Here is an 18709-nt window from a genome sequence, read left to right as displayed (position 1 = left end):
TGAACAAAAATAGTTCCCCTTTAAGGACAAGATGGCAGTTACATTGTCGATTTAAGGACTGGGAGTTTCAAAGCCTTTTAAATCGCATGGAAGTGTGAAGAATATTAAAAGACAGGTTATTGGCTCGCTTTTGTCCTTAAAGAGAAAACCACACAAATTATACAAATTGCAATGAAAAACCCTCAAATTATGCACCGTAAAGACCCTAAACAAATAGGAAAGGGCAAAAAGCCATTCTGGAATGGTATTTTAAGCATAATTTCAACAAATTGGAATATCTGTAAAACATTCACCTTCAAAATCTGGCAGTCATGCATTCCCATACAATACAGACTGTTCAAGTGCTGCAGTCAGATGCATTGATGACAAAAAATCACTTTTGGACAAAATATTTTTGTTTGTTCTCTCGTGGTATCTCTCTTAGAAGCAAACACTGGAGAGTACAATGAGACAGGACAAGGAGAGACACTGCGGAAGAGGAAAGTCACATTGGGCTAAACTGAGAAATTTGGCTGTTATCAGATCCACAATGCATCCGATACTACTATCAAGAAAATACACAAAGCAAGTTTTTTTTATCATAAGGGATTTGATACAAATTTTGATCAGATTACTTTGTTGTATGACTTTCTTCGGCCCACAGACAATGGTGTGATAATGAGATGTTATTTTCTAATTATTTGATGAATATTAATGAACCTGGGTGGAAAGGGGTTGAAATTTGGGGGTTAAAGACTTCATGGGTAGACACAAGTATTTAAGTATGGACAGGATACACTTTGCAATAAACCATATGTTTCAAATGGAACAGCAAAGGTAAATTCGCAAATGGCCACTCAACCAGAACTTGTAAAAGCTAAAGGCTAAGCAAAACCCACTCAGAAAACTCAGGGGATAGGGGAGGGCTTATGTGGTCAAGGCTAAAACGGAATCACCAAGCTTGGGACCACCAGGAAGAGAGAAGGGCTGCCTTCCATTTTGAAGGTCAGGTAGTAGGATAGGAAAAACTGGGAATATAATATAAAGAACGAAAATCTTACTGGGGAATTGCTTTTAACGGTTCGACTTGGCTGAAACAAATACGAAATATCTTTGAAATTATATTGTGTTTGATTATTCTGTGTGGATTCTCAACACTGATTAGAGAAAACAGGGAAAATTGTTTTTACAACAGACTGGGATTGGGTAAACTTGTGTCTCAAATAGAAAACAGTATCAACTTGAGCGGTTGCTTTGCACAAGACTTAGAATTGAGAAACACACACAAGTGAGGGACAATGTGTGTGAAGGCAACAGGTCATACCAACGCGCTGAAAAACACAACCAAATCGTGTTGGAAGATGTTGCCTAATGTGAGAGGGACACGTTGCATCATACATGACATATGCAGTGAACAACCAAATGTCAGTCAGTATTTGTCTGAAATCTGGTCTTATTAGATGTGAACTAAAGTAGGCAAAGACTGACACATCCACCTCGGACACACTGAGAGACATCTGATATCATATTAGTTACTAACCCCTTTCCACCCTAAATAGATACAATGCATCAGAACATAGGGGGTGAAGTTTCACAAGCATTAGTCTCACTGCAGTCTGTAGTTGACATTGCACCAGTGACTTCAGCCTCTGGTACTTTGTCTTGCATCTCATCTTAAGGTCTAATTCCACTGCAGTGGCAAACTGTAAAGTTCCACAGCAGTGGAAACAGGCCTATAGTGTCCATCGCTGATACTGATGTACAAGACTAGTGGCTTGAGACCTCACCCCTAGGGACAGCATGGACGGTACGTGAACAGGATCGTCAGTATTGTCAGCTTCAGAAGGATGTGCATCATAAACAGAAACAAGGAGCGGAAATAAGAAACTTGTCGCTTTGACCTACCAGTGACGACAAATCGTCATGATATGATTTGACTTTTGTCTTCTGCTGAAATTGTCAAACATTGCAAAATATGTTGTACTGGGGAAAAATTTATCATTGAAACACAAAATCTAGCGGTGTAAGGTCTTGCAAGGCATGTTGTTGAATTGGATAGATGGATCCATTCGTCTTGGCCGAAAATCATCAAACTTTCTCATATCAGTGCAACCCATGTTGTTCCCTCTGGTTCCAAAGTTGAATCTTTTTCCATCCCACATGTCCTAGCCTTGCAAAACCTTAAAGATATAGATTAGAGATATATGGTCTTCTGTCTGACATTTCAATGCTGGTGAAAATATAAGTTAAACATTTTTAAACGATTTTCTTTAAAGAAGATATGATTAGAAGTTCTTTAAAAGAATCATTGTTTCTCACTTGAGTTCGTTAAAGTGCATTCATACAGTGTTATAACTGTCATAAGTTGCAAAGTGAATAGGTCAAATTCTCCAATTCGAACGATTTTGTCATAAATTTCATGATTTAATGTTGATGATTAATGGAATAGGACAACAGAACAATGATCTCCGGTGAATGAGGACAGATGAACTATCTGATTTAGTTTAAAATACAGGAGCAGACTGCTCACACTAAAATATTTTAGACAGAATTAAGAAATGCAAATTTCTTGGAAAGCAGTATCTAAAGCAAGTTTGGCAGGATGTTCAAGTCATTATAATCTAATCCTAAAAGCACTTTTCCATAGACCCAAGATCTTGCGCCAAAGCTGCCCAAGTCGACATGTATCTTTTGTAAAGCCGCATCCAGCAGTCCCTCAGCCAGATTGATCCAGGCATCGCGCATAGACACAGAAGCTGCAAGTGCATTTGCGTCTTTTTCCCATGCAAGACAAAGGAGTGTCACACCCAGGACATCCCTATTAGGAACATGGCACTCTAACCACTATGCCAATGATCTCCCTATACCAATTGGAATACCCAGGCCCCAGGTTTCGTTCTGTACAGAACTATACGAGATGCTACGGGATTCACAGATAATCTACTGCCACGTCACTTTGGCATAAACTAGTACTACTGCTTCCATGTGGCATGTTGGAAATTCCTATGCCAGACACTAAGAACAGAAACTACGGATTCCGTTAGCCACAATTTGCTTTCAAGTTGCAAATGAAAGGAGATGGAATCTATATGATACAATGCCACAGAATAGCTTAATTTATTTTCGTGTCTACTAGAAGAGGGCCTCTGACCATAAGCAACTTTTGCATGGATATTTTTTCTCTTTCAGATACCAATTGATCAATTGTAGTTTGCCAGATCATGAAGAAAATGTTTGATACATGTAGAAGTAAAAAAATCATAAATGCCCCAAGCAATTAATTAATTATTTGTTTCTAAGAACAACACCGGTGTCATGCAAAAGATAATTGAACTATTCTTGTATTAAAAAATTTCAGTTCATAAAATAATACTCATTACAATACAATGAAGTTATTTGTAAATGAGTGCATGTTTGAATGAGGTAGAATGCCTTTCTGAAGCTGACAGGCAGAAGACTTAGGACAGGAGAGAAGCAGAAGAGAAGCATTAGTTGCTGCATGTACCTGGCTATTCAGTGACGTGACTCCCAATCTTACCCTACTACGGGACAGACTCGAGGCCGTGGAGCTGATGGAGCTCACAGAGTCCTGACTGCCGCTTCGCTCGCGCGAGAGACTCGACAGACCGGTCAGTTTACTGATGGAGGAACGCCGGGTTGATGTATCACCTCCTCCAGAGACCCGGGCGACTTTGTGGATTGGTGCGAATAAGCCAAACAGGGGCTTGCAACTGAAATATCTGAAAGAAAGAAGGTATCAATGAGAATTTAGTGTCCAAGGACAAGTGACCTCTAACTAAGACTAGTCAGAGGCCCGAGTGAGATTCTGGTTTCCATTTAGGCATCACTATCTGCTGAGTTAACACCGAGGGCGAGCCACGTGTAGCAGACTAGACCTTGGTAAGGAGTTAATACTACCTCCTCATATTGCACAGATAATTAGAATTTGATGCTCTCCCTTTGCCAGAGGGTACTAATCAATTGTACTTCATTACTATGAGAGAACACCAGTGCATTCATTTCAATGTCTAGTCGATTAAGGCTTTCATTGTATGCACACTCCACTTGTAACTTATAATTATGTCAACTGGCGTTTTTACTAATTAGAAATTTCCGTTAGTCTAGATCATTAGTTATACAATTGAACTATTCAGAGAATTGGGTCAGGAACATCCTTGGTGTGGGTGCATTGAGCAAGAACCTATAAAATTTTTAATAAAAACAGACTTCCTTCTTCTGCATTGCTCTGAATGTACTCATATCTCAAACAACATCTCAAGAACACTTCTTCAGTATGGGACAAAAGCGCAAGATTTGCTCAGTGAGTTTGAATAGCAGAAAGTTCTTCATGCCACTACAAATAGCCAAATGTTACCTTTTCCCTGCAACAGCACCATCATTCTTCCCTAGCGGCTCATCCAGCTCGACACCAGCCCATTCTCCTTTGGCAAACTCTGTCCCGCCTATAAAGCGCAGAATTCCAGCTTTTGAACCACTCACTAAAACACGGTCACCAGCTTTCATTTTAGCAGTGTCTGCATGTAAATTAGTCATGGACCCCGCTGGAGATGTTTTGGATAAATTGGTAGAGGACCCTGTTGAAGTTCTCCGAGCAAGGCCTGATTTCGGTGCCGTCATTTTTGAGGCGTTCCCGTTGGTAGCACCGGATTTAGCCATACTGATGCGGTTCACGGGGGTGACAGGCATGACTGGCGGTTGTAACTCTGGCGGCTCCTTAGAAAGTTTGGCTAGTTTTGAAAAGACGCCACGTTTCGGTTCACACTGAAAGTATCTGACACCGGCAACGCTACCGTCATTCTTTCCTACAGGTTCGTCAAGAACAACGCCTGCCCAGTCACCAGGGGCAAACTGCGTCTCTCCGATATAAGCGATATGTCCTGGCTTAGTTCCTCCAACCCATACTCTGTCTCCAATGATTATGTCGTCTCCCCCAGAATTTGGCTCAGGACCTGCAATGGAGACAAGATCATATAAGACATACAATGCAAGCTAAAGGATATGAGGAAAGTTTAAGTTCGGTCAATAGTTTTGTTTAAAGATCATATCATAATCATAGGCATTCTACTTATAGTTTCGGCCCTTCAGATCCCAGTACATCTCAACATACAAGGATACCAGATCTGTCTCTCTGCAACTAAAATGACATAATGGGAAAAGATGCAGACCCCTTCACCCATCCACCAAAGTGACCAGAATCATGGGTTAATAGCAACCCACATTGTCCATTAAATGATTCAGAAGGTTAAAGGATAAGCCTATGCTAGCAAGAAATACATCAAACTACTTTATATACATGTACATGTATGTGATCCACATCAGGTGTAGTATCAATCTTAATCCAGAAAAGCCAAATCGGGAATCGAAACTTCAACGATGAAATAGCTATGAACCAGAGCAGACTACACAAACTGGTGAATTGACTGAAGTGCTCTCTAACATAGCTGATGTGGGACAGGAAGAGAAGTGGTATCTAGGCCAAGCAAGTCATGATGTATGCCAACACAATCAGGATGCAACAATTAACCATCATGATCATGATAGGATTCACCTTTTTATAGCTCATCTCTCATGTAATTGTAAAAATCACCATCTGACAACACTTGTACGACCATGCGTGATGACTCATGTCATGATGACTGAGGAATAGACAGTCCTACTGGATACCACTGCTGCCTCAGATCAGACGAAATGAGCAGATCGGTCATGCCCACCAGCATATGGGCAAAGTGCACATGCATGCATTGATTCAAAATGGCTGGCAAGACCAATCTACTCATTCTATCCTGCAATCTGCCATGTTGATCAGGTACCAGTCTCACTGCTGTGTGATATGTTCTACATGTCATAGAAGTGCACCTTCTCACTTTGGCAGTCCAGTGATGTAAGCACATGTCAGAAAGGATAAATTCTTCCTTAGTCAAAAGAGGGTTAAAGAACAGACGAAATTCCCCGACTGCAGCTCGTTATCAGTGGACTCTTATTTCTGATGTACCTGCTGAATCGAAATGTTGAACATCTCTAATCTACAGTGAAATATTTCATGCCAACAATTCGTGAATTGCAGCCGACTCTTGAAGACGTCAGATACAGTTTGGTAAACATGTTGAGGATATCTGCCGAATGCCATTCTTATCAGCCATGAATGATGTAGCTATACAGTGTCTGGAGTCTGGATTCTTTAGACATGACAGTTGAGATTTATAGAGATGAGCTCTTCAAAATTGGGTTGTGGAAAATCATTTGGCAGTGAGTCGTGCAAAAGCTTTCTTATGACGTCCCTGTACACAAAGTTTACGGCAGCGATGGACAAGGCCTCACTGACATCACCAGCTCTTGCTGAGCAACGCTGAACAGTATCTGCAGAGGAAAAGGGTAGCTCAATGCACTGCAGTGACAGTGGCAATCAGTCACTTCTGTACCCATGGAGAAGTCACTCTTCCACAAGTCACTCACCTGCATGGTCGTCATGGTCATAGACATGGGTTGGGTTGAACAAAACGACATCAAACATGGTGATCATCAGCCATAGCCCAGATCCCATCAGAATATCTCACCTTCTCCATCCCAAAGCTTTATACAATTAGTCGAGACAAATCCGATTTGCCACTTTCCACCGGGTCCATAATTATTAAATGCCATGTTGTCCATATCTTCCAGCCAAAGTTGTGGCCACATATAGACAAGAGCGAGCATCAGTCCTCACATGGAGACTTCATGAAAACTAATAGCCCACAGAATGAAATACCACAGGACATCTTGGGTCAATATATATTTTGGCATACCAAACTGCTGGCACAATAGGATATCAGGTTTTGAAGCAGATTCAATTGAACCCACACCTACCTCTCACAGGGCATGGTAGGCCTAAAACCATACGAATTCCCAATCATTGGGAAAACTTGATAATACTTTACAATGATCGCATGATATTTGGGTCAGGTAAGTAAATGAGATGGTTGTTATTTCATCCCAGACCCAGGCCGAAAATATATGTTTATCATTATTTATGTTTTGAAAATAGAGGTGTGAGTGACCAATTTGGAGGACCAATCGAACATGTTAATTGGAGGTGGTGACATGCCTTGGCCCATGATAGGCAATTAACCGACAATACTTAGTCATGGTATTCAAGGTATCTTTCAAAATGGTTGAGGGACGGACTGCCTTTGTTAGCAGTCAGCCTAATGCTTTGGGAAGCACAACTCAGCACACCATTGGTCTCATTTCAGATAGATACAAAACAGAAAGATGGAACTGCAGAAGGCGCAGATCCGAGGGCCCCGGGCAACTACAATACATGCAGAGTTCCCCCCCAAATTCAGAGAATCTTTGGATGGATCATGTTTCAACATTTGGAAAATTCAACCTACCACCAGTGTCATAGATATCCTATTAACTAATCCCTTTAACGATGCACTCGCACTTTATACAGTATCACTTATCCAGCAGTGCACCAATGATCCATATCCAATGAAAATTACAGTAACAGGCAAACATCCAAGATATTCAAAACAGAGTGCAGCAATACACAGGTAGGCCTACACCAACAGCCAGGCCTGAAATAACCAGCATTCTCATATGGCACCTTACATACATAACACATCAATATATAAATATAGATGTTGTCAGTATGACCTGAAGTACTCTGTATCCAATGTTCCGACTTAAGTACCAGCATAAGTGGCAAATGGGAAAAAAGGAAGAAATTTGCCAATTGTTCAACTATTTCCCAGCAGTTATATGTCAATTTTATGTGTATTGATGGGCACTGGGCCATAAATAACTCTTCGGAATATGAAAATGATAACATGAGCCAGTCATGAATATTAACGAGCCACAAAACATGCATCCAATGTGGGACCTACATACTGCTGCTCATGATACAAGATCTTGATGACCTGATATTTTGCTACTATAATTCTGACAAGCAAATTGCTAGTGAGTAGCTTTCCAATGGCTTCTCCCTTTTGACCTCCCGGGCCTGAGGGTAGATCCAGAGATCAAATGATTTTCAGGCGCATTTTGGCTGCCCTGGCTCCCCTCAAGGTTGTATTGCATGCTGGAGGGCTGACACCATCAATCCAAGTATTATCATTGATCTGGATCTAGTCAATGACAATTTTGGGAGACTCCAGTATAATAACAGCTGTCTGGACAGAATCTGTATTCAGTGATGGTGATATCGATTCAAAACCAACTGTTGTGCGATATGTTCAATCAATAACCTCATCAGCCCTAGAGAAGACAGCGAGTCGTCATTAGTCAACCAGAATTGAATCTTGTGAGTCACGCCTGTCATGTTCTCACGAGGATAGGCTAGCTGCAGAAGATGGAAACATATCCAATTGGTGCAATGGAGACATGGTGATAACAGTAGTTTTTCTGTCAACTGTTGATTAAATCTGAGCATAGGTTCAGTTGCAGCCGACGAATCCCATGGTTAGTCATGCATGTGTCACTGATCTGATCGAATTAGTGTGCCCGTTGATGAATTTTTTACACAGTTCATCTTTTCTTGTTGAAAGTGTCCTTGTGAGATATTCGACAGTGAACTAGGCGGGTGTGCGAGTGAGGAGAGGGGGGTGGGGTTAAATGATGAAAGACAGACAACACTTTGAAGATGAGCTTGGCCTAGAATCTCTGCAAAAGTTGACGTCACTGGTCAGACGGCATGCCATCGCGTGAGGACTGTCCTTCTGTCTTACGAACCAACATCAAATGAACTTTTGCCTTCACCACAATGAAGAATTCGGAACTATGCCATGAGAAAATGTCAAATAAAGATATCAACTAACACATGTGGGAGATGATACGAGAAACCTCCTTCAAGCCAACCTCTCATACACAGAGAATGACTTGCCTCTACTCACCATGCCTCAAATCGGAAACAAAGAAATCAACATGTACATTTCCTCCAAAGAAAGCACATGTTATGACTTGATGTACTGAAAGCTACCTGAATGCCTTAGCAATGCTATGCTACCTTCCGAAATGATCTGCTTGCCTGGAGGAGTCTACCAGTAACTGTTGGTGTGGTGGACTGCTGCCAACTCAGCCTAACCAGGCATGTGATCAGAAAATAGACAAGATCGAGTTATCATCAATATCAAGGCATAAAGAAAAATGGGCTGAGGGAATGGTAGTGAAATAAACATGAACTGAGAAAATACCAGATGAATCGCAGAAATAGATTATTCATGACAGCCTATCGCTGATCAATTCCATACGCGACATGCAATACACAGGCGAGTGAGAAACAGTGAACGAAGGGGAACATGACTTGACCTGTCAATTTTCTTTCACAGGAGAGACACTGTGATCACCTTGGAATAGAAAGCATTAAACTAACTGACCTACAGAACCTGAAATGTACATCCACACCGACAAATGAATTTCATGAACTTAAAATTTTACTTTTGTCAAATGAATTCTGAGCAATTTGACTACAAAGAAATTGTTTAGTTCTTGAATGATGAAGCATTTCAGATCAGAAAATGACAAAAAATGGAGGCAGTATGTTGGTGAGAATGTCTATGCTAGCTCCAAGTGAACTAAAAACAAAAGAATGGGTGTTAGTGGAATATATGTCAGGATTAGCAGAAATGAAGTATATTAAAATAACTAACTACAAATACCCAGTACCTTTCACACATTCCTAGTCCTACTCCATCCAGAACAAAAGTGTCTATCAGTAATTCAAAATTAAAACAACTATTTTCGAAAGAAATTAGTAAGTTAACTTATTTATTCTAAATCTAGGTTTATTACAGTTAAATTAGCATGCAGCTACAGCCTAGCCCTACGTCCCACCTAACAGCCAGTCATAACAATACAGATTGTTGCAGAAAATATCCAGGATCACCACAAAATAGAGTGATACTCGGAATGGAATGAGATTACCGACAGGGCTAGGCGGCGCACTAAGAAAGCATTCTTCTCACCTCTCTTTGCTGGTGTGCTCTCCACATCTTGTCCGAGTCCTCTTGCAGCGACTACAGAACATGCGAGCAGAGAAAGCAAAAAATAAACAAGATGCAGCCAATACACATCATTCAGGACATAAACAAGGCTTAACAGGTAAACGACCAAATCGGCTTGACTGAATTTTCACCACACCATGGCATGGCCATTGAAACTTCAGCCATGATTAAGAAGTTCACAAAAAGGAATTAAGAAATGTATGGAGTTTGCAAACGAAAACAAATAAAACTTTCAGTTCGATTATTATGTGAAAATCTGCAAAATTAAACAAAACAAAAACATTTTGAAAAAATCTATTCTGAAAACACAATGGATGCAAGCCATGCGTTACAAACCTACCTTCTTGGTATAAATGATAGGACTGACGATAGTGGGTGTACATGTAATAATCGTGCATATTTCCTACTTTTAGGTATTATTTCATAGTCCAGATTTGACCAGAAACTCCAGAATCATCAAAGTTCACACCTTTACTTTAATAGTTTTTATGGTACTTTGTATCACAGTACACTATAAAGATACAAACAATTTTGAGAGCAATCAGAATCTATGTTGTTTGTAATGTATCAGCCGTCAGTGAATCCTCAGGCCTACCAAATTGATCACTGAAGTTACCCAGAGGCATTCACAATCACCCCTGGCTCTAAATCTAGTGGTTCGAAACGAAGACAAAGAACAGATGAGGAATCATAAGTAGATCATCACACTGAAGTCATTTGTAGCCTGCTCATCACTTCTCGATGATATGTTGTTTTTTCTGAGGATTGGTAACGAAACCCATGCTGTCTTGACATGGGTAGGGCAGGTACTCTCCAGGTAAAACATGCCCCAGGTGCACAGATTCCTAATGATCGAGCAAGACTTTTTTCAGACTACGACTTCACGGTCTTCATTCGGCTTTGCCTAAGTGATCTTATTGTCAGACCAGATGTATACACTTGTATCAAAAGTACTGATGGAGGATGACTCACTGGCTGTTTGAGTGGCAGTACTGGTACAGTGGAAGAATCAGCACATGTCACCTCCGAGGCCCCAGGTTTCATTCTCAGCCGGTCCCGTTCTTTGACTAGGGCATCTAGGGGATGGGGAGGGAACACAGGAGGGCAGGAGCAGGCAATGATGAGATGAGCCAGATATGCAATCAACACACTATTATTAAAGGGAACATTCCTCTTGCAACACCCGTTTTCACGCCACTTACTTGTAGATTTGCTGGAGGAGGCTGTACCAGGAATCCCTGTCTTGGGTATACCTGATGGCTTGCTGATCTTTGATGGTGGTTTGAGACCCGGTAGTTTGCTCATCTTGGCGGTTGTTCTAATATATGATCATGCATGTAAACATCTCAACCTGAAAGTATACAAATATGAAAACACTTTGAAGAAATGTCTGATTAGAGAGGTCCAATACACAACCCGTCATTCTCAGTCAGAGACAAGAAGTAACTGCATACACATGTAGATGGCAGCACCACACAGGCGATACCAAAACTGTGTCGATTGGTTTAAGCGGATCAAATGGCATCTTCCAAATTGGCAAAATACATACACCCCTTTAGCCGTCATAAACCTATCGACACCACTTACACGATTTTGACTAAACTACTGCCTACTGGGACAATGAATTATTTGGCTTTGCCCTCAAAGCATTCATTTGTGGTAATAAGACATAAATTTACATGTCCAAATAAGGACACCACAGGGCTTAGGACAAAAATCCCACCGTCTGAGGAAAACAAATCCAACATTAAGACAGTGTTACACTTCCAGGGTGGGCGGGGTGCCTGCTTTCTGACAGCACTCTGAACATCTTTGATAAAAAGGACCACAAAAGACCTCCATCTGAATCCACAGGTCAACACACCCTGCATCTAGCGCTGAAACATAATCCTTCAACTTTGCCAACTGAACTAACTGGATATCTATACCAACATTGTATAGATTGATTTATACTTGCTGCATGTAATGAGAAATGTAATGCAATGTCTTTATCATTCATTGTGTATCAAAACACAGAGCACTTCCATCTAAAACAAAGCAGTACAACGCACACATCGTTATAAAATCATGTGACATTGTACATTCCACCAAATGAAATGCAATGCTTCCAAAAATAGACTATGAGCTACGGACTACATGTGCTATCAACTCACTCCACCGTCTACAAAAGAACCCAAGAGATTTCTGACAAACCTCTCGAGGCAATTACATTAAGAACAAAAACACATAATCCACATCGGTTTTCCTTTGCTCGGTTCCTAGCTCTGATACAGACAATGTCGAGTCCGAATTCGACATGTTTCTATCACCTGTTACCATGGTAACGTGGGACCTTTCATCCCTGAAATGATTCGTGTTCTCCGAATCGCCGTGAGAAAATTGATGACGAGGCATGTTTCATGGCTAATTAGTGCACAAAATCATTAAGCAATATTTCTTGATGAGGGATAGGAGGGCATTATACAATTACCTTTATGTGGACATGTATGCAGATCATGTTATTATCACCTGCAGACTATTATTTCATGTGTATTTACAAATAATTTTGCGAAGTCAGACACGCCTTGGCCTACATCAGCACATGTGTTACTGGTAGTGGTATCAAAAACATATTTCAGATATGATTTTGGGGTCATTCACCAAATGTGTCATCACCTACACCAGGAACTGTCAAATTTACAATTCACAGATGTCCAACAATAACACTGATTAGAACTGGTTAGAACTGATTCATCCAGCATTCAATTCAAGCTGTTAGTGGAGAAAAGAATAGTCCCATGAAAACTTGGAGAAAAGGGCCAGAAATTAGCTGAAAAACAGAGTCAGTGGCATCGTCGTGCAACTGAGTAGATGAGTTTGCAGGAAGCTAAAGTTAGTGAGAGATGGCAGCACCATCCCATGGCAGTATTCCAATCCAAAATAAGCGCACACTGCCAACTCATCTGAGGTGATGTCAACATGTTGATGAGCCTGGCACTGACTCAACTAGCCAGCAGCCATGATGTGGTGACAGTGTTCAATTATAACCTGGAGGGTGCAATCTACCAACTTGCTGCCTTTGTTTGTGGCTCATCCATGTTTGACTGTGACTGAATGTTGCCTGGGGCTGTAAGACAAGGATGGCATCACCCCCCCCATCAGTGAACAAAGGAACGCTCTACCAATACAGCATTTTGATATAAAGATTGAATCAATAGTTTCACAGTTCACCCAGGATCAGGTTTATAAAAACAACCAATGAATCTTCCACTGACTGTGGTTAGCATGGCGTAACATGGTGTGCATCCTGCACCAGGCAATTTGAATTATTGATTTTTAATGAACAATAGCCGAGTTCAAAACTTCAATTAGTCCTAGATATTCATTTCACATTGTACATTTGTACTTGGTGTGTGATAGTACTACTTGTACTACAACTTCTACAAGCACACCTTGGGTAATTTTTTTAAAGCTGGTGTGAAAATAACAAAGTAATCGATGGCATACAGACTTGGTTGGTATGGGTTAGACAATGTCAAATTCTAAATGAATTCCGAGATGGTCCCTGGTATGTTATACTTCATATCTGCCCTGGTGGGACGAGAAAGACCCATCCTTGAGCAGCAGACAATATGGATCAATCACCATTGAGATAATCACTAGATTTAGTTAGTAAATAACTTTGTAATTGAACCCGAGGCTGATAGGCTGATCATTGCACACCTGATCCTCATCATTGGATGACTAACATTGGAAACCTTGCCTCATCACCACTCACCAGCTACAAACACATCTGTAGTACAACTAGTGTCAGACTATGGGGTTGGCTTGGATCATGATCAGGTTGAAATTTGAGAACACCAGTGAATGGTATGAAGAATCTGAACTTAGTTACAGACCAAAACGGTTCCTTTTTCTGAGGGGTATGGTGCTCTTTTTCTTATTATACTGGCAGAGACATGACTGACACTTCTGGTGACAATCCATGTAGCTTTATTTTACCAACCATGATCACTCTGGCCAATGGTACAATCAATCGTTATGTTGCAGGAAGGATGAGTCTTATTGACTAAGTTACCGATATTCGTTATGTAGGGGACTATGCACACCTCAAGAAATAATAATATTACTATCTTTTTACAATATTAATCCAACCCGAATAGGCCCAGGCCTACACATACATTTAATATGTCTTTATAATGCCTCTATAGAGAAATCACAAATCAAAGCATACCATACATTGCAATGTCTGTCAACGCTTGTAGTACATGATACACTGTACACATACACTATGTATAACATCTGCAAATCTGCCAAATCTGTCTGCTATTTACATCGCATTTACCACAAAACCACAGCAAAAATTGGTTTCAAATTAATATCAAGCGACGTCTTTGTAACAAAAATATTCGGAATATCTAATAATTACCTTCTAGATCTCTATATATTTTGCAGAATATCCTATTTTGTCCATGTTTATAAATTTATGATTCACGATTCCAAATCCGGCTCTTGCTAATATACGACCAGTCGCGCCATCAATGAACGGTGATTAGAACTGAAATGTCCTCTGATTTCGTTCGTCGCGAACAAATTCACTGTAAAATCGACTAGGGCCCGTGCCTATTTATATAGGTCGACAGTCGCCGCGGCCGAGTTGGAGTAATCACGGCTCATATGGAAATGATTACTCTCCCACGAAAATAAAAAAGGGCACGTTTTTTCCTTTTCGCATTTTACCGGTTCGTAAACTGCTTTATTTCTCTTATTGTGAATCGTCATCATGTCACAAGTACGGTAATTAGCTGCTACATAAAGACATTGATGTCGTTTTTGGGTTCATATTGATATTGTCACATTAGGCAGGATGTTAATCTTGTGGATTGGTCAACACTGATTTTGACACTCCGACTGCAGCTGTGCATGCTGGTTGCTGCATTTGCATATGATAGTGGCATCATGAAATTGCAATGCCTATATTTTGATGTAAGCTTGATAGAATTATCGATATTGCCTTATTTTTCTTTCAGGCCGAGGTTTGTGCTTCTGACAATATGGATGATCTAACACGGTCTCTTGCTACAAACTGGACAGTCAGCAACCGGCCTAACACGACAGATGCTCAACATCCACGATACACCCTGTATAAAGTAAAAAGCAACACCCCTGATCAATTGGAAAGAAGGAGAAGGTTCCTTGAGGCACAGAAAAAGTATGGGGTTTTCCTATTATCACTAAACGAGGATTATAAAGTAGCAGCAACAGGCCCCTAACATGTACATGTACTTGATGTTCACTTCTATATATTATAGCTTATATGAATAGGCTAGTTTGAAAATGGGGAAAAACTGAATGGTTGGAACCCCCTGGCCTGATATTTTATGTGATAGCTTCATTTAATATTGCAGGAGACGCTTTGATGCTGTTGCTCACATAAGAAACATAGGCGCTGACAGTTGGGAGAAAGAAGATGGGGGTGAGGATGAAGAAGACATGGAGATGGAGGGTGTGGCGAAGCCCGGGAGGCATTATCAAAATCAGGTAGAGTGGCTTTGGGAAATTGAGCCCTTAATGTGTGACTGTCGTTCAGTGTCGCAGAAGGTGTCTCTTAATAAACCTTTGCGATTGGTGTAATGTATTTTAGTTACACTAGAAAGGCTGAATGTTTGGATTAATTGACCGCTTCACAGAACTTAGGTTCCTAGAAGATTGAATTAATCACCCACTAGCTATTCCTCCGTGTTGCAATTTATGCCATTTTTCCTTTGTTTCCAGTTGATGTTATCAGAGTGGTTGATGGAAGTGCCTGAAGATCTCCCCGAAGAATGGTTGATGGTTCCTTGTCCTATTGGTAGAAGGTCTCTTATTGTCTGCTCTGGGGTAAGCTTTGTGCTTGGACATTGTCTCCAAATGGGTCGGGCTTAAAATTTGATGTTTTTCTTGAGATTGCACAGTGCTTGTTTGAGGGAGTTGGTGAAATGCTTCCCTAGCCATTCCATCAGATGTGCAGGTTATTGGCTTGGTACATGTAGCAAACAGTTGCACATCCTGTTAACAATAAAAACGCTCTTGTCTTTCAGGGTACTACCTACCATTACACCAAGGGTGGTTACTGTATGAATAAATTTCCATCTCTTCTACCTGGAGGAAGTCGCAAGGGAAAGGCTGGCAGAGGTGAGTGAATATTAAAAAACAATCACCTATTTGTCCAACACTTTATATTGAAGAAGTCAGGAATTTAGTAGAACTCCAGTTTGTGACATTTTGTCAATGTTTTGCTTGTGGCTTGTGAATGCCTGGGTTATAGACACGTCAAGAGATCAAGAACTTTTCTAAATCCACGGTCAGAATGCAGTGAGTTTGTGCCAGACTTGGAATGAACTAAAGGTAGATTCCTGATAAGTCAATTGTTGCCAACGAATCTGGGTTTACAGTGACTTGTTCCCAGTGTGATTTCTGTCTCATTTATGTGTTTCTTTTCAGAGTGTACCATCTTGGATTGCCTGTATAGTGAGATTGATAGGACGTACTATATTCTTGATGTGATGTGCTGGAATGGTCTGCCTGTTTATGATAGCGAGGTGAGTGTCAATATCATCAAAAATGTGTCAGTACCAGTCACTTGATTATAATGCCTCTCAATCTCAGTTGAGGTTCTCTTGTGGTATTCTGGCCTTTCCGTTTAAAAAACATCACCCCACAACTTGCAACACATGCACTTTCATACTCCTAATCAAATATTTCTTGTTTTTTCTTCTGTGCTTTTGTTTAAAACATGTCCATTGTCTTTTTCAGACCGAGTTTAGATTCTACTGGATTCACACAAAGTGCCAGGAAGTTCCGGACATATCTGAAATATCTAGAATAAACCCTGTGAGCTTTTCAGTTGAAAGTTGAAAAGATGTGATTTTTGTTTTCCAACACTTTCGGTACAATACTTGATTAAATTTATTGCACAATACCAAATGTCTTGACCAGTAGACAAATGATTACTTCAAGAAAACCTGTTTGAAGTTGATATTGATTTGGTCCTGCTAATAATTCTGCTCTTTTTCAGTACAAGTTTTCACCTCTCCCAAGTTTCCCTTGTACGAAGCATGTGATGACTTCATGTATGGCTATGCCACTGAGATTTGAGGTATGTATGCACGAACTTTGGCATTCAAACCTTTACAAATAATCCATATCCGAGTTAAAAGAAAACCGGTTGCGCGCAACTGTTTTAGTTAATAAAATGGCCCGAAGATGGAGTGGCAGTAAGTGGGGTTGTGAACTCCAGACTTGTCACCTGTTAATTGGAATCTGGAAGGTTGTTTCATTCAGATAATCTGATTAAGGTCATGAAGACCGAATGATCAAATGGGTTGTGGAAATATGTCTCAGCTGATATCACATCTTTTCTCTTCTGGTTTACAGCTTGATGGTGTGTTATTCTACCACAAGAGGACCCACTACACGTTTGGCTCAACTCCCCTTGTCGTCTGGTTGAAGCCATTCATGTTACCTGACGTCCTGGATGTCCCCGTACCAAAGGAAATGATGGATAAAAGACCATATAACTATACAAGCTATGTCCATCACCTTCAAGCAGTGAGGCAGGAGAATCAGCTGAGATCGTATGAGAAATCAGCGAGGAAGTCTCCTGGACGGAGGAAGGGGAAGAAGAAGAGTATGGGGGAGGGGGAGATGGAGGTAGCAGAGGGCGCTAAAGAGGATGCGGGTGTGGTTAAGATGGAGGCAACCGTCATTGAGACGAGTCCAGAAGAGGCTGAGGAAGTGAAAGAAATCGGTGCTATTGTCGTAACTCCTGAGGTAGCTGAACCTGATGCTGGTGATATGGAAGTTAGTGAGGTTACTGAGGTGCCAAATGGTGATCAGAAAACTGAGGGTCCTGATGCAAAACCTAAGCAAAAGAACAAAAATAAGAACAGAAATAAGAAGAAAAAGTGAGTGATGTTGTGTTGTGACTTAATGCTTTCTGGTTTAAAAGGTTTGGAGGCTACTTTAAGCAGAGGACTGACTTTTCGTTCCGTATTTGAAGGATTTCCGAGATGTGTTCCAAAGTGTGTAGTCATGTGGCCCTCCATGCAGGACAGCAGTATTTTTGCAAGGGGGCATAGGATTATAGAAATGCCTTTTGTTCTTGACTAGAAAGTGCAAAGCACAGATTCAGAGACAATTCCACCAAACTTAGTAGATCAAATAATTCCATGGGTTTTTGACATCTCTTTTCTACCAGATACGTTGTGATAGATTTTTGTAATAGTTGTTGTGATTGATGCTGATAGCAAATGAGTCAAATGGTTGTCTTATTTTGTCAATTTGTGTCTTGATTAGTTGGAATGAAAAACTATTTATCACATAGATTTCATGTAAAATTGAAGTACATGCTTTATAACATCACAGTTGAGTTACAATTAGTTGGCTCAGTAGTATACAACTGGGTGTGGGATAATGTTTTACAGGTCTTTATGGGTTTCAAAAAAGGGGTGTCTTGATTTTGATCAGGGGTATGATGTGCTGTATATTCGCTGCAAAGTGACACTTCTAATGTCCATGGTGACTCACTCATTCTATAGCAATCGGCGTACATGTAATTATCTCAAATATTACTTCTTTCATTGCCAGACTGTCCATGGTCATGTTTTTTATCTGTTGAATTGTACTTGCGTTGTGAGAGATTTCAGAATGTGATGTAAACAGTTACCGGTTCTTCCCAAGTGTTCATTAAATATATCACATCATCAGTC

At 40.6% G+C, this 18709-nt stretch overlaps 2 protein-coding genes across 22 annotated transcripts in view; one reads left to right on the top strand and one right to left on the bottom strand.

The window, feature by feature from the left end:
- LOC135502435 (CAP-Gly domain-containing linker protein 1-like) overlaps positions 1 to 14477 on the bottom strand; it is a 42334-nt gene extending 27857 nt beyond the window's left edge. For 6 of the 20 annotated variants that reach the window (XM_064795294.1, XM_064795270.1, XM_064795416.1 and 3 more), the window contains exons 1-7: positions 14389 to 14477; positions 11183 to 11331; positions 9942 to 9992; positions 4355 to 4949; positions 3485 to 3719; positions 1885 to 1929; positions 1041 to 1070 (exon numbers count right to left, since the gene is read on the bottom strand). In XM_064795294.1, coding sequence (XP_064651364.1) covers positions 1041 to 1070; positions 1885 to 1929; positions 3485 to 3719; positions 4355 to 4949; positions 9942 to 9992; positions 11183 to 11285 — 1059 coding nt within the window. In that variant the 5' untranslated portion in view covers positions 11286 to 11331; positions 14389 to 14477. The remainder of the gene's footprint in view (positions 1 to 1040; positions 1071 to 1884; positions 1930 to 3484; positions 3720 to 4354; positions 4950 to 9941; positions 9993 to 11182; positions 11332 to 14388) is intronic. The other 14 variants (XM_064795324.1, XM_064795374.1, XM_064795383.1 and 11 more) reach the window with 5 other exon arrangements.
- Positions 14478 to 14653: 176 nt separating this feature from the next.
- Positions 14654 to 18709, top strand: LOC135483545 (snurportin-1-like). Of its 2 annotated transcripts, none has more exons than XM_064764516.1 (9): positions 14654 to 14701; positions 14990 to 15171; positions 15368 to 15500; positions 15735 to 15839; positions 16040 to 16133; positions 16443 to 16540; positions 16755 to 16832; positions 17017 to 17097; positions 17376 to 18709. In XM_064764516.1, exons 2-9 carry the CDS (start codon positions 15014 to 15016, stop codon positions 17907 to 17909), a joined length of 1281 nt encoding a protein of 426 aa, XP_064620586.1. In that variant the 5' UTR covers positions 14654 to 14701; positions 14990 to 15013; the 3' UTR covers positions 17910 to 18709. The 2 variants fall into 2 exon arrangements, with proteins under 2 accessions (XP_064620586.1, XP_064620587.1); XM_064764517.1 differs by having other exon boundaries at positions 14683 to 14756.

The sequence above is a fragment of the Lineus longissimus genome, chromosome 2 (assembly GCF_910592395.1).
Source record: "Lineus longissimus chromosome 2, tnLinLong1.2, whole genome shotgun sequence".
NCBI lineage: Eukaryota > Metazoa > Nemertea > Pilidiophora > Heteronemertea > Lineidae > Lineus > Lineus longissimus.
Note: the sequence above shows the minus strand (reverse complement) of the source record. Positions and strands in the feature narration are given on the sequence as shown.